The sequence below is a fragment of the Thunnus albacares genome, chromosome 18 (genome assembly GCF_914725855.1).
Source record: "Thunnus albacares chromosome 18, fThuAlb1.1, whole genome shotgun sequence".
Lineage (NCBI taxonomy): Eukaryota > Metazoa > Chordata > Actinopteri > Scombriformes > Scombridae > Thunnus > Thunnus albacares.
The window spans coordinates 6,919,236-6,935,915 of record NC_058123.1 but is presented as its reverse complement, the minus strand read 5'-3'; the positions used below and the strand labels follow the sequence as shown (position 1 = coordinate 6,935,915).

General features: G+C 38.2%; 1 protein-coding gene across 1 annotated transcript; it reads right to left on the bottom strand.

Annotated features, from left to right (window-relative positions):
* Positions 1 to 1,996: 1,996 nt before the first annotated feature.
* Positions 1,997 to 7,772, bottom strand: bhmt (betaine-homocysteine methyltransferase). Its single transcript, XM_044333771.1, has 8 exons — positions 7,661 to 7,772; positions 7,322 to 7,454; positions 7,077 to 7,189; positions 6,711 to 6,902; positions 4,773 to 4,920; positions 2,792 to 2,974; positions 2,470 to 2,698; positions 1,997 to 2,370 (listed from the first exon to the last, which is right to left on the bottom strand). The coding sequence occupies exons 1-8, from the start codon at positions 7,754 to 7,756 to the stop codon at positions 2,190 to 2,192; spliced, it is 1,275 nt and encodes a 424-aa protein (XP_044189706.1). The 5' UTR covers positions 7,757 to 7,772; the 3' UTR covers positions 1,997 to 2,189.
* Positions 7,773 to 16,680: the final 8,908 nt, after the last annotated feature.

Genomic DNA, 16,680 nt, shown 5'->3' with positions numbered 1-16,680 from the left:
TCAAGTGATGTCATTTGAGTCAGCGTTGGCTGAGGACTACAAGATTTAAAATGACATAAATCTGGAGGTGTGGAATTAGAAAGGGGTGAGGTTAGCAGACCTCTGTAGCCCGCTCCTCACCGCTGCTGTAGGCTCGCAGCTCCAGGTCACATCAGCCGCTACTGGTATATTACACTTGAATCTGTGCGGTTGAGTGAACTGAGTAGAGTTGCATTGTGGGTGATGTAGGCAGCAGGTTTTGGCAAGCAAGAATGCGTGTGATAAAAATGATGACGTATCTGGCTTTGCTGGATCGATTTTTAGCATTTGTATGTGTTTGTTTAGTTTATATTTTGGTGGAGGGGAGGAGTGGTGGTGTTGGAGTGGATTCTGATGTGTGTTGTTGCTTCAGTTCATTTCGATCTTGTGTCACTTGACATGGGAAGACTGACAAAAACAGAGCTATAGAACAAAACTTGCTCTGAAACCCGAATATCTGTTAAATGCAGTGTATAGGATTTAGTGGCATCTAGTGGTGAGATTGCAGATTGTAACCAACTGAATACCCCCTCTCCCTGCAAGCATGTAGGAAAATCTACAGTGGCTGCGAAACTCACGAAAATCACTGTTAAGGGTTTTACCATAGTACTCCCGAGACACACTCCACCCAAACCTACCTCTAAAATAATTAGCTGCAAAGATTCAATGAAAATTGACAATTAAATAATACATGATGGAAGATTTTGTCAGTTGAGCTGAATTGTAACTAAACTTTTGTGCAAGTGCAAGTTAACACTCCTGCTAAGATCAGCAGGAAGCCGGTAGCCTGCAAACTGAGCTGTGGTTTCTGCACCTGAGATACACTCTACATCCTTGACCTTTAACCGTGAAGTCTTGAAATGTTAAAAAACATCTTATTTTGTTACAGTTCCAAGAATTGTGTTGCGCAACACTAACAATAATTATCCAATAGTTTGCTGATGTTCTGGTTGGTGACCATATATGGATTTTTCGATGTAGATGCTTCAAGACAAATGATATAAAAGTAGAGGCCAGAGAGGTCTCGAGGCTTTTTCTGCCTTTTGCCCTTTGTTGCTCTTTTTTTTGCCTCCAAGGCCTTTTTGTCTTCTATAAATCTTAGAGGGTTTTTTTGTATTTTACTTTATACATTTTGTAAAACTCATTTTTGTAAAAACCAAATAAAACTGGTTTGTATTTTTATTCACTCCAACCAAAGTTCCTTGCTTGTGCTCATCTCTGAGGTCTTCTGGTAGCCCTTTAAGGTAAGCAAGACGCCCCCCTGAGATATGGCCGACATGAGATCTAAATTTATTTATACTGAAAATCGATAATTGAAATTGCTAAGGATAAACATGCAGTGTTTATTAATTAACAGTTTGGGACAGGTTTAGAACTGTTGATTGAAATTAACGTGATGCACCTGTGATAGAAGTATAATTTCAGTATAATCATCATAATGATTCTTATTTTCAGGTGATTATGCTACAATTAAAACACTTATTTTTGTCCGTTCCACTATATTCTGCATACTGCACCTTTAAAATCATTTGCTGTTTGATACAGACCTCTTATTGTCAATGTTCTGCACATACAGTTTAACTTTTGATATCTTACACAATCACAATTTGATTTAGCTTCCAAGATTTGCATAATATCATAATGCAAGGATGACCAAACTGTTGTAAATCAACATATTGGGGAAAAAAAACAATCCAAAAAACAAACAAATTGTCCATTGTTGAGTCTGTCAGCGTTATAGGAGTGCAATGCTAGATTGGTGGAGTACTCTTAAAATTACAGCCGTCTATAAAGGACACAACATACACTTTGTTTGTTTAGTTGGAAATTTATTGCTACACATGAATTAATTCTTTTGTTAGACACAATTCAGGCAGTTTTGGAGTGTTAAAGGAGTTTTTTTTTTTTTTAGTCACAGTAATTTCATAAGGCTCAAAGATGTGATAATCTGACTGAATCAGGCACTCAAGGCTTGTTGTAAGGCTGGAAACTTACATTGTCAGCATATGATATCAGTCTTCTACACAGTAAAAAAAAAAAAAAAGATCCTAAAAAGACAAAGAACTTCAGCATAATCTTTTTGGTAAGTAATCTTTTTGGTATGTAAACTTAAAAGGGAATGTGTGAGTATGCCTTCTCACACGCCACCCGTCAGCATCTCAGAGGGGAGCTTAGTGGCCCTTGTTGGCCTTGTCAAAGAGCGCCTTCAGCTGCTCCGGGGAGGTGGCCTCCTTCTGCTGCATCAGGTCAGCGTGGCCTTTGGTGACACCCCAGCCGTCAGGAGTGGACATGGAGGGGCAGAAGGGACGACCGGACGCAGGCTTCAGCTTCTCCCAGTAGTCACGACGGGCCCTAAAAAAAGAAATAAGGGAATAAGTTAAAAAAAAACAAAAAAACAAAACTGGTGGCATTTTGACAGAAAAAAAGGCGAGGAGAAAGACGGATCGGTACCTGGCTCTGACCCAGGGCTTTGTATGCATCTCCAGGCCACTTCCCCAGCAGCCGTGCTTCTCAGAACCAGTAGGCAGGAAACCCCTCTCAGGTGCCAGCTCTTCAGCCAGGGCACGGACGTGATAAGGTTCAAATCCACAGCAGCCTCCAATATAACGAATGCCAGCATTGTACGCTTCCCGGGCGTATTTCTGCATGTCCCATCGGCTCAGGATCCTCGGCTCCAGACCTGTTTGAAAAGTTATACGTGACTTTGTGTTATGATCTCAGTTTTCTACCATGTCAACATTTGGACGGAGCGTGTGTATATATACACACATACCGAAAGGGAACTCTGGCAGGTCAATGAATCCCTGGCGGTTGCAGTCAGGAGTGTGGTAAGCCAGCGGCTGGGTCATGTAGTGAGCCTTCAGCCCGGCCTTCTCCACTCCCTCCTTCATCATCTTCACAGTGTTCACGCACATCTCGGGGTCAAAGTGGCAGTTAATGCCGACAATCTGAGCTCCTACAAAAGAGGAAAGAGACATGAAAACTTGAATCAGGGTTTGAGAATGTTATTAAGGCAACGTTAAAGCCACAGCGGGTCTCATGCAAAAACCACATGAATGACTAGATTCGGTCTTAAGTGGTATTCACCAAATTTTCTCTTTGGTACAAACAATATTTATAAGTCTAGACCTTTTGTACGAGTCATGAACAGTAAGTCTGCCTTTCTTCACCAATGGACATCAAAATTATGAGGAATGAATTTGGAGTTCAACCAACTAAAACAAACTTGAATATTCTGTTCACCATATTATCATCGCCATGGTTTATGTATTTGGATTTTTTTGGTATGTTTTGGCACAGCAACATTACAGTGGTTGTTGTAAACAGCTGCAGGGTGTTTCCGACGGTCTCCGTCCAGTATCTTCTTCTGTTGCAGCCTCTTATATTAGTCATGGAGTGCTTTGCTTTTAGAGAGACATTTTTTAAGCGTTTAACTTCATGTCAAAATATTCTCTTTATTTCTGTCACAGTACAGCACCGCTCTGATAATGCGTCATTGGCAGCTGTATTATTGTCTTTTGTTTGAGTCACCTATTATGACTACTGAGACTGATAATTATGTTTTTTTGTTAGCTGATTTACAAAAGCAGGATCTGGAGCTCTTCTGAAATTCCTCTTTTATTCTCACTTTGTGTGAATGAAACTTGCCCACAAACAGAGCAGAACATGTAGCCTTATGTTGCAATTTTAGGGGCGTTCATTATACTAATAATCAAATCTTATAAACACACACCTCCTCATGAACAGGTGACATTCATCAGGCTAAAACGAGCAATTTACAACATTTTTGCAGTTGAGAACTTGGTGAACCTGACTTGGGACACTCGTACGAACAAATTTAAAGTAAAAAAAATTGTAATTAAGCAATCTTTTAAATTATGCTGATGGTAACAGTTGCAGTGAAAAGTGGTGTATGGACGCAACTAACTTGTCAGAAAATAGTGATAATCTTTTCCCAAAACCAAAGATGCAAAGAAACCAGCAAATATTCACATTTAAGAAGCTGGAACCAGAGAATTTTTTTAGCATTTTCTCTTTAAGAAAAAATAAGAATTAATTGGCAATTAATTTTCTGTTAGTTGACTAATCACTGCAGCTCTAAATTGGTGTAGTGTTTCTGTTGTTTTCAGCCCATTCATGCTGTGTTACCAGGTGGCCACACACAGAGAGATGAAGGAGCAGCAATATAACCACAGGATGGCGCCAAAGTCATATTTTAAAAAGGAAATTCCAATTTACACATCAGAGTTATTTCAGTTTGAGCTACAGAAAGTTTGTGTTACAAACGGGGTTCCTGGAGTCTGAGAGATGTGGGCTTATCAGGTAGAAATGAAAAGATCCTACAGCACTGCATTATGGGAAATGTAGGATCCAGCATTTTTGGAGCTTCATACTAAGGTCTAAAAATCAGGGTCTCTCGGCCTCTACTGCATCGATGGAAGTGCTGGAGTGTCCCTTTAAGTGCAAATAATTTCCCCATATTGTACGTGTATGAAAAGAAGATGAATGGAAGATATGAAAATGATCTGTCTGTGCATTCTGGGATCATAAGACTTTGGAAGAAGCAGCCATTTGTTTGTCTGTGAGGTTGATATTGCTTCAGTCATATCTGCAAATACCAGGCTTCACCCCAGTTTCTCCACAGTTCCCATCATGATGCAATGCTCAAGTGAGAAGCTGTGCAACCATTATAGGATGTGACTTTTAAAAAAGTGTTATAGGAATTCACATACAGTAAATTGAAAGTTTCATACCAGCTTTGACCAGTTTCACAGCACAGTCTCCAGGGCTGACTCCGTTCAGGTCTCCCTCAGGTCCGATACACATAGTTGCAGCCACAGCCTTGCCGGAGGTCTTCAGAACCTGGACTGCCCACTCAGCCTCTTCCACATGCTCAAAGTACTGCAAGCAAACAAAAATAAATCAGGTAAACATCGGTATAATGTAATTATTAATTTTATTTTAAGCTGCAACAGCTATTTTTGTATTCACATTATTAATTGCAAAGTAAGAAAAATAAATTGACACTGGTGGACAAACAAGCAATATTTTCCAGAATGTCAGAGTTCAGCCTCATTTCCTGCTATAAGCAATAATTTTTTTATGACGACGACGAGTCAAATTACGATATTCAATGTAAAAGGAGTCGCTAGTAGTAATGAACCCACAACTCAGCTCTATGTAGATTTATGGCAGCTTTCAACTCATTGATTTACGGCCACAGACTTAACAGTTTTGATTAATTCTCGCCGATCTCAGGGTCATTTTCAGACCTAACAGGCAGCTGTTTGATTAGAAAAAACAAAAATTTTGAAAAAGGCTCTAACAATCGTCTAAAAAAAAAAAAAAAAAAACCCAAAACAAAACTTTAAAAAACCCCACCTGTTTGCTACCTGCTTAGCCCCAAATGGAAGACAGAAAAAGTTAGAGACTATCTGGTGAACAAAGTGCAGCACTGAGCATCTTAAGAGGCAGATATTTCCTTCAGGAGGAAGTGGACACCAAAACTGAGCTAAAACAGGTGAATATTAGACTAGCATTCACCAGCTGTCCAGAAACATGACTCCAAATGAATGCATATCACTCTATATGGACTTGATGTATAAATAGGTAACTGGATGATATCAGTGTTGTGTCTGCTGCCCCCAAGTGTCCAGTAGATGAAGGATCAGCACTGACCAGGTTTGGTTCATCTTTGTCGAAACATGTATGCATAACGAAGTGTTTGAAAGTGTATGAATAGTTTACTGATACATGTGGCAGTGATCTAATGAAGCTCTGCATGTCCTTGTAAAGTAATTAAGAGAGAATACTTCAAATGATTGTAATTTTGCAGCATGTGCATCATCTTGAAATGCTGACTATCATAACCGCTGTCTGTTCCCACCTATAGTATGATATCATGACTGCAGTTACCTGGAGTCTGAGCGAATAAAACAGGTGTCTCCTTCTTTGGCTTCAGAAAAAAAAAAAAAGGGGATACTCCACCAATTTTACATATATGGTCAGTTTACTAGTCATAGGGAGAACCACTCAGCCTATGAAAAAACTGTATAATATCTTATGTGGCATTGAAGAAGTTTTATTAAGAATTACTCTGATGATGTCGGTTATCTCAGCTTGGAGACTTAAAATGATTATGAAGTGTGTGGAGTTTGTAAGTGGTGGATATTTATCAGGGAGGGAAAGTCGAATGAAAATATGTTACTGGTTGCATTATGGGAGATGTAGGATCCAACTTCTATAGAGTTTTGCCCAAACAAAAGACTAAAAGCCAGAATATCTCAACTGCTTTGATTTTGACTGTTTTTAAATGAGTTCGTCTCCAACCTTAATGGTAATAAATTAATACGTCGCTGTAGAATCCCTATTATTGTCAGCCGTTTGAGCTCATCCCAAACAGCAGCTTTACTACAGGAAGAAAAAAAGTTGTGTTGATTGGGGCTACATCAGGTAATTTACCCATGCAAAATATGCAAAAGTGCCCTTTATAGTTTCCCAGAGTCAATGGTGACGCCTTAAAAAGCCTTAAAATGTCTTTTGTCTGAACAGTCCACAGATGCCACAAAAGAAAAGAATTCATCACTTTCAAGAAGCTGAAAACTGCAAATTTTTGGCACATTTGCTTTAAAAAAAAAAAAAAATTATCAGTCAGTCACCTTAACATTGCATCTCTAGTGTTGACAACATACCTCTGCAATCAGGAAGTCCACATTCTTCTGGATAAAGACATCCATCTGCTTCTTGAAGATGGCCTTCACATCATTCTCACTCTTGCAGCTGAGGTAAGAGGGGGTCTGGGAGACGCCACCTGCCACCAAAGCATCACCTTCATTAGCCACCTGCCTAGCCAGGTCACAGGCTGCTTCGTTTATTTGTTGCCCCTGCAGGTCAAAAAGAGAAAGAAAGTGGGATCAAATTTTCACATCAATGCAGAACATGAAGTGTCTGCTTCCATCCTTTGCAGTTGAGTTTTTGCCAAAACCTGCTGCCAAGTTGCCATCACCATGAGACTTGTGAGCAGCTGCTGTAGCCACATAGATTAAAACGGTACTCACAGTGAAGCGCTGAGTGTTGCCCCTGTTGACCAGCTTATCATCGCTTGCGTAGAAAGTGAATGTCTGCATGACATTGGCGCCTGCCCTCAGGAACTCCCGGTGCAGCTGCCGCACTGAAACAAACCAAACAGCCCATTGAACATTTCATCAGGCGCAAAAACTACATGAACAGGTCAGGAAGCGCTCACCAATGGATGCACGTTATGAAATATTACGCGTAAAAGAAGAAGGGAAAGGAATAGTACCCGCTTCAGGGTGCTCGGCAGCAGCTTCAGGTGTCCACGGTCCTGCTTTCACATAACCTCTCTTCTCCAGGGCGAAGACAAAGCCTCCGTCCCCGATAACGACCTCTCCTGCATCAAGACGCTCCAAAATGCCCTGCGCGTAATGCAGGCGTGCAACAAGCAAGTCAAACACAGAAACGCACACAAGTTTGTCACATTTGGTGATTGACAGTCTGCAAAAACTTCCTTTCGCACACAAGTGAGCAAAATGCAGCCAAAGTTCAACTAAATATTTTGCGGTTTTTTTGTGCACATTAAAGTTAAAACCAATTATTTTCTCATCTTGTTGTGCAGACTTACTTTCTTTGCTGGTGCCATGGTTATTGCAGCAGTGACCGGCCCTCTTCTATCAGCTACGGCGTCCTTCTGAGTTTGGAAAGGGCTTTGTGAAGGCATCCATGCTGCATTTATAATCCAAAAGGGGTGCGGTGCTAGTGATGTCACTAGAACCGCCTGCCTCTCATCTTCTCCCCCCCTCCTCCTCCTCCCCCCCCCTCCTCCTTCTCCTCCATCACAGTTTGCACAGGAGAATCTATTGTTCATGATACCACAGGAATGCAGGAGTAGCCCTATCGATATTTTGGGACATTATAACACTTTGTTTAGGGCTTTGTTTTGGATGCAATAAATCAGTGTGATGATTATGTGCTTTAGTAGGTGAGAATAAGATAAGTGGAAGATAAGATCAGTGGAAAGATTCAGAGAGTCACGCAGAAAAGCACAGAATAGAAAAAAATTATCGAGTTTAACTGTCTTTTGCCATCAGCTGATTTTTTAAAAAAATGTAGATTTTCCAGAGATAAAAAGACTTTGATTTAAACTATTCTCTGAGGCACTTAAGGCTTTTGCATGGTGTGTAAATTTAGAGGGTAACAGCGATAAAGCCGTAGGTGTAAATGAAAATCACATGAATATGTTCTTTTCTGGAAACATCTCAACACCAGAAATCAGAAACATGTGGTGAATGAAAAAGCACAGTTTTATAAGCTCTGATGTGTTGTAAAATGATTAAAGAAATATAAATTTAACTTAAAGTTCCCCTCCACTCAAATTAAAAAAAAAAGCTCACATTTCTTGGATGTTTGAGCTTCACTGTGCAGAATGTTTGTTCTCACATTCATCTGCTGAAAGTGGAAAGTTTCTGAGTTGCATAGATATGAGTATGATTTGTGACATCGATACTAGTTTGGAGCCAATCAAGACACAGTATGCTTAACTTACACAAAAATGTGATGTGGAAACTTTCTGAGAATTTACTTGCGTCCAGCAGTTTAACTTTTTAATTAAAAATATTGGCAGTACTTCTTAAGCTGATGGAATCATACAAACTTTTCTCAGAGAAAGTATTTTTATATGTCTTAAGACATTCTTTAAATCATTATATCTTTATCATATGACCCTGAAGGCAACGTGCTGATTCTGCCCTGCCACACAAAAAAAAAACCCACCATCAAGAATTAATGTTTTACTGTATGAAAAGGACACGAGCCTTTATGGAAAACTATATGAAACAGAAGAATTAATTGTTAGTACGAGTTTGAATCTCTTTTGCCTGCCTTGCCTAACGAGGGGATAACTACAGAGCTGCAGACAGGCTGGTGATGGAGGAGCTTCAGCTGTATTTGTTTTGCATGACTGGAGCAAGGCGATCATTCCTGATCCAACATAAGGCCAACGGGAGGAGAGAGATAAGTCAACACGCCAGAAGTTATTTCTCTACGCCGTCTTTGAAACAGATAACAGAATGTCACTGAGTTTCCACCACAGCTACATTAGAGGTTTATGAACCCAGAAAATGAAGCTACAGTCTGTTCAACCAAAGACTGATGTTTTCTCCTCAGATTGCATCATTTTAAAAAAAAAAATTAGGGGCCTTACGATGTAAAATGTAGAGCTGCAACGATTGATCGATTAGTCAGTTGACAGAAAATTAATTGTCAATTGTTTTTGTAATTGTTTTAGTATTTTTTTTAAAGTAAAAATGTTGAACATCTGCTGGTTCCAGCTTCTCAAATGAGAGGATTTGATGCATTTCACTGTCACATGTCATAGTAAACTTCTTTTTGTTTCAGATAAAACAAGACATTTGAAGACATACTGTAACCTTGGAACGTAGACAATTATAACCTACATCTGTCCCTCATTACCATATTATCACCACAGTAAACTGTATGCAGGTATATTTACCTGGTTTCTTCAGTCAAGACACTAACCGTCTCTGAACTCTAGGGGGCATCTGATCTTTAGTTACTCAGGTTTTTTCCTCCAACAGTTGGTTCATCTTTAAATCAGGATTTGGAATAACCCAACGTTTTCCTTAATCTTTATTTATTCAGAGGAGTTTCTTGGAGAGCAATGTTCTGTTTTCCAGGAACGCCCTGATAACATCCACACAGTTACACATTCATACCTGGAAGCTGCCCAGTACAACCACAGTCTAATCTGCTGGCCGCTGAGCAGCTCTACTGGAGCAGTTAGGGTTAAGGGCCTTGCTCAAGGGCACCTCGGTGCAGGTAATGAGGGAGGGGCTTCTTCACTTTCACCACCCAGATTTAACTTGCCGGTCTGGGGGACTGAACCGGCAACCCTCTGGTCACAAGCTCACTTCTCTAACCTCTAATCTTTAGGCCACCACTGCCCCATATCTTAATAAAATGTCAGAATCTGACAAAAATGCAAATGTTGATCTTATTCTAAGCTATATTTGACATTTTTTAAACATGTTTTGTTGACATTTTAGATGTTTTTTTCACAAAAGATCCCAGAAATAATCAAAAAATGGACATTAAATATCCAAAAAAGGGTAAAACCCTGTCAAAAATAATCACCCCGAACAACCAGGCTGATTATTCTGGCTGAGTAGAGCTGTGCTCAGGTTGAAAGTGTGCAGACTTACAGTGTATGCTGGGAATGATGTGAGGTCATCTGAGTCCATGTGCGAGGGAGAATGATAAAGGTTTCATTTGTCTCGCCCTAAAATGTGCAGCAAAGCTAACAGGAGAGTCGAGGTGACGTCAAAGTTTGAGAAGAGGTCTAATCAAGCAAAATAGTTAAAATCGAGGCCTTTATTAATATCTTCAACTATACTTTGGAGTAAATTATCCATTTTGCAACTGTAGAGAAAAATAATGCTGCGTTCCAAATCACATACTTCTACTTTTTACTTTTAGTATGTACGTGCAGCTGCCTTTACAAAGTACGCACTGTTGCATGCAGTACACATACAACACTTCATCTGCCATTGTGACTTCCGTCATTGCGCTGTCATTGGTCTGTGCTCTCGGTGGCTCAGTTGATGTGACGCATCTTCCGCTGTGCAGAGGATTGTAGGTCAGAACAGCCAGAAAAGCATGCTGGCTCGCATACCGCAAAACGCGACTGAATGTAGTAGGACATCCTGGTACGTTTGGTGTACTGCATTGGACATACTATGTATTAGGGATGTGCCTGAATACAAATACGTTATGCGGCAAAGCACAAATAGTGGGTTTTTTTTTTTACGCATATTTGTTTTATACAAATCATTCTTTCCTACATGTTACATGCTGTGCTGTCTCTGTGTTATGGGTGTATAAATAGCTAGAGGTCTGTCTGCAATGAGTCAATGAGTAAAGTTTTAGCGCAGTCGTCTATGATCTGGGAGACTCCAGTTCGAGACCCGGTGTGGGGACCTCCTTCGTAAAGTAGTTTATTTATGAACACTGATTTTAACAATTAAATTTTCTAAAATTAAAAGTGTAATAAAAACAAAAACAGGCTTTTTAAGCCTCTCTCCACTTTTATTCGAATACAAATACAAATAATTTTGCCGCCTCAACAAATACAGATACAAATACAAATACTGGGCTCTCTGCACATCCCTACTATGTACTGGGACATACTAAATCTTCTTCTGGCATACTAAATAGTTTGGTAACATGGGTGTCAGAATGTTCATTAAATCTTTATACTGTTTAAAATTCACACAAATACACACTCCACAATAAGGAAAATATATTATTTACAAAAGATGCTTAAATGGTGCAAAAAGTGCTGAAGTGAGAAGGAGACGAGACAAATGTTTCAGTTATCAGACCATCATCAGGTCTTACAAACAATTCTTAAAGCTTTATTGATCTTGTATGTTTGACGATTCTACCTCGTCCACCATCACTACAAAAAGATCTTACTACAACAACATGTCCACAGACAATATATCAAACGTGTCCAAAATGAATCCTCATAAATGCCATTAAAACACAGTGTCATGCATACAGCGCCGTCTCTCTCTGCCCTCCAGATGAGGGTGTTTTTCTCCTCTCGGTCCAGATTACCATGGTGATGCTACTGTCTGGCAATCCAGCCAAGATACACACATCAGACAGCAGACTGAGTCCAGGCAACCAGTGGTATGTTAGACTGAAGGGGGGCCAGAGAAGGCTTAGGGTCATTAAAGTCCCCCTTCACTCAAAAATGTGTTGTTCTTGTTGTCTCTTCGTTTTGATGTCTGTGCAGAATGATGTATGCGCAGAGATTGTTTTCACATTCATCTGCTGAAGAAGGAAAGTTTATCTGCGTTCACCTTAAAGTTTAACACGTGTACCTACCTACAAAAGCATGATTTGTGACATCACAACTGGTTTGGAAGCAAATCGTGCTGCAGCCTGAGGTTATTAATGCAGTAATTGAACTTCTTTTGTCCAAGAAAAACATACCAGACACAAATTATTAGACAAAGAAGAGTAATTTTATTACTATGTATGTAAAAACGTGTCTGGAAGAGATCTTTAATGAACTGAAGAGAGCAAAAACACAAAAGAAACATTGTGGAAGTGAATGAATCAGCCCACATTTATATACTGTAATGTTCATGGCAAGTTGTGCAGATTGATTTGTAACATTTAGATTTTTTTCCAGGAAGGACAAAAGACACAACACATAATTATTGTATGTTTTAGATCTTTTTAAACTCTTAAGACTTAAATTAAGGCGGCAGCCATGACCGGCAAAGTCCCCAGTTAGAGTCCCCAGTTAGAGTCCGGTCAATGACCTTTGGTTGGATTTTTCTCTCCCTTGTTTCCTGTCATCTCTTTTCTGTAATAAAAGCTTACAAATGTTCCTCAAGATTTGTTCACAATAGCTCCAATCTGTCCTAAAACAATATTTAGGTGCCTATATGAACATTGATAAAGTTGTTTTCTTGCTGTAATCATTCCTCCTGTTCATACTGGACATTTAAAGATTCCTAATGTGCTATCAGTCCTCGCTCTGAGCAAACATGTATTTAAAAGTTTATCTGTACTGTCGCAGCACATATATGCTGTTACATAAGTGGATGTGATTATCATTTGAGCGTTTGAGGGCTCTGAGGACATCTGAGCCTCACAGTCAGTCAGAGAAATTGTGCAGCTGGACAGATGGAGATACATGATGTCTGAAGTCTGTGGTTCAGTTTGGGTCACTATTTCTTAGTTGAACCGAACAGCAATCCGACAGACTTTAGATCTGGACCAGTTTACCGAACAATCAGCAGGTTTTTGTCACATTTTGGGCAGAAGTTCACTCTTAGAAGGAATGTGTTGAAAATGTACATATTTACTATATTGTAGTGCTTGTTTTTCCAGCTAATGTGAGCTTTTCTTGCTCCCAGACTCATCCAGGTGGCTTAATGTAGTGAAATTAAAGTTTGTATTGTTGAATAATTGTATTAATACTGAAAAATGTTATGTGATATTTCATGAGATGAAATGAATTAACTGTCCTTTCAGTAATTTTGTTTTGAATAATAACACACTGTTGTGGCCTAATGGTTAAAGTGCACATCGCATAAAATCTATGGTTCAATAACCAGCTGTGGGACCTTTTTTTCAGTTCAAATGATCAAATTAAAAGGCTGAAATAAAAAAAGAAAAGATGACACATAAACATGAACATGGTGTGTTTGGTTTTAAGATTTAGTTTTTAAGTGTTTGTAGCAAAGGACAGAACATAATGTGTTCATTTACACACGTTTCCTCATCTTTGTAACCTTGACACAGTTCCTGCATTAATATTGCACAATATTTGTGTCAAAATGAACATAACACACGTCGATGTGTAAACATTTAACACAGTTTTTGTTCGTTTTAACACATCTCTCTCTAAGCACATGTGATTTTACCCATTTAACTCGATTATCTCGGAGGGAATTCTGTTTGTAGTCTGTGCACAAAAGTTAATATACACAAACAAAACACACACAATAAGAAAGAAAAAAAAGAGTTAGTGCAGGACATAGTCATAGCCGAAACCCTCAGTAAACACGACACTGAACTACACAGCACAGTCCTGCAGTGTTTATGACGCACAAAGATTCAATATGAGGAAGAAACTAATGTTTGTAGTGTATAAATATACACAATATAGATGTTAGATATTAAAGATGTGACCTGAAAATGAAACCACACAGTGACTGAACTGTTGATCTATATCCAGCGTTCAGGTAAGTTATGTAGGCAGCATGAAGGAGCTTTGTGTTGGGAAATGCAAACAGTGCAGCATGTTGTCGTCCCTGCACAGATAGCGGCAGCATACACGCTCCACCTTTTATTGTGTAACTTTACAGTCGAGTGCACGTTCGCTGACACACTTACTAACTTATTAACTGAAAGTTTGACTTGTCGTCTGCAAGTCGAATCCGACGAGATAAATGTTCAGACGTATCCTGTGTTGTTCTAGGTGATTAAATCGATGCTTTAATGAGGAAAATCACTTATTGACAGAGTCTGAATGAAGATATTTATAAGACACACAAAATAAATAAAGGACAACAAAAATATTTTATTGATGTTTTCTTCTCTTTCTCTCTCTGACACACTTACATGTCCATTACATCTGAAATTATCATTATATATTTAGTGGTTAATGTCTGTGAATTGTATATTGTGTTGTTAAAGATAATATTTTATCTTTTTTTTTTGTTTTCCTCAAATATAAAGTAACTAAAATAGCAAAACATGACTTTAAAATAGCACTTCACATAGCAACAAACAACGAGACAAAAAAATAAACAAGCAAAAACAAACAATTGTACATATAAAAACAATTGTATTGTATTTATTGTAACCCAACAGGACATTCAAGTATATTCTATTCTATTCTGAAGACATTTTATTTGTCAGATTCAATTTGCAAATAAAGTCTCAAACATCTGGTCTCATTTAATCCTTGAGTTGATCATTTTTCTATTATTGATAGAATTGGTCTTCTTTTGTCAAATAATCTGTAAAATTTGCTTGAAATCAGTGACAGCTTGTTGTAAACACACACACACACACACACACACAAACACACACACACACACACACACACACACACACGTCTTTCTTCTCTTCATTTTCAGTGTTTATATAAACCAGTTATCAGGATAAACTTCCAGTTCAAACCTGCTGCAGCTGTTCCAGGAGGGTTTGAGGCTGTTTTTGCAATAAAAGGCTCAAGGACCATGAAGAGATAAATGTGTCCGTGTTTCTGTGGGTTTGTGAGGCGTCCAGGTCGATGTGTTTGACCAGTGTTTACACTTTACATAACGAACAAGATTCCAACACAAACCAGACTGACGTGGAAGTTGCATCAATGTAAATTCAGTGTTAATCTGCACTTTTGCAGAAATGACACAAACCTGCTACATTCTGCATGTTAACGGTTCAGCTGCTATTTATTTTCCTTGTTTTGGCTTTTCTTACTACCTTTAACAGATTCATTCATTCAACCTTTATTTATACAGAGTGCTTCAATGTGAGCAAATAGATTCACAGTAAAGGATAAGAACAGAAGTAATTTAACAGTTAATACATCTGAAGGCAATGATAAGGGATAAAAAAACAAGCTGTAAGATCAACACTTCACTCACATCTGACCACAGTCGGCAGTGGACTCAGTCAAAACTTTCAAATCAGCCAAAGAAATCCACTTTCATATCCTGTTGCAGTCTGCTCCAGCTGAGTGGAGCAAAACATTTGGTCAAGTCAAGTATTATTTGTAAAGCCCAACAGCACAAATCACAGATTTGCCTCAGGAGGGTTTTATAATCTGTACAGCAATACAACATCCTCCGAATAAGGAAAAACTTCCCCACAAAACCCCTTTAACATGGAAAAAACAGAGCAACAGAGGAGGAATCCCTCGCACAGACATGCAATAGATGTTGTGTGAACAGAATAGACCAAGACAGGAAAATTACAGAGATACAGGATGACAAAATAACAGATAGATTGATATTTAAATTAAACTTTAAAAGCCTTTTTTTTTATCAAGCTCTGTTTTGAATTTAGGACACTAAATTTAGGCACTCCTGATATCTACTGTAGTAAAGCAGTAAAATTGAACTAAAACGAAATGTGAGATATATGTGCTGTTTTCATAAAAAATACTAAAGAATGACATTTTTGTGTAAATATCAGTCTGGTCAAATCTCACTGAACTGTCAATCAATCAGTCAATCAATCAGTTTTCCAGCTGTTTGTTTTGTCATGAAATACTATTTATTTATGTGTTATACAGAATACTTTGTTGATCAAAAATTATGGTTTTCATGCAAAAATACTTTTGCAAAATAACAATAAGCTAATATTACTGCAATAAATTAAAGTTGAGCCTATGCTTTGTAATTATTTTAAAATAATAAAATATAGAATACAGACTCAATATGTTGAGTCAAATGTTAACATGCCTTACAATTATATTTTAATGATATTCATATTTTCTCTACTCTGTTTCCTACAGTATTCACATAAATTATTCTTACAGTAATTAATATCATCAGTAACAGTTACAGATTCTTCTCCAAAATGTAAAAACAAAACCAAAAGCTGCATGTTTGTGTATAAGAGACACATGATAAATATAAATGTAGAAGTGACAGCAGCATACTCTTTCATCATGTAGGTAATATGTGTAGATGGATCATACATATAAATAATATCACCATAGTCCAGTACAGATAATATTGTTGATTTAATTGATTTTTTTCCCTCCTGATTTCACAAGAGAAACTATTTTTTTGTGTCTGTACAGAGAGTTTAGCTTGTGTTTAAGTTATTTTGTCAGTTCCTCGACATGTGAAAGATAACTTATCATCTACTCACAGAGCGAGGTTGTCTGTAGGATGTGACTTGTTTGATTGTTACAGTTACAGTGGTCAGATGTACATTTGTCTTTTGTTAACAGCATGAATTTGTTTCTGGGTATTTTTTGCTTTTCATACCAGGTTCAATAACAGCTTGTTGTAAAATCGAGATAAATTAATAGATTACATATATATTTTTAAAATCCACAATTAGTTTTTTATAGTGGGGGGTATG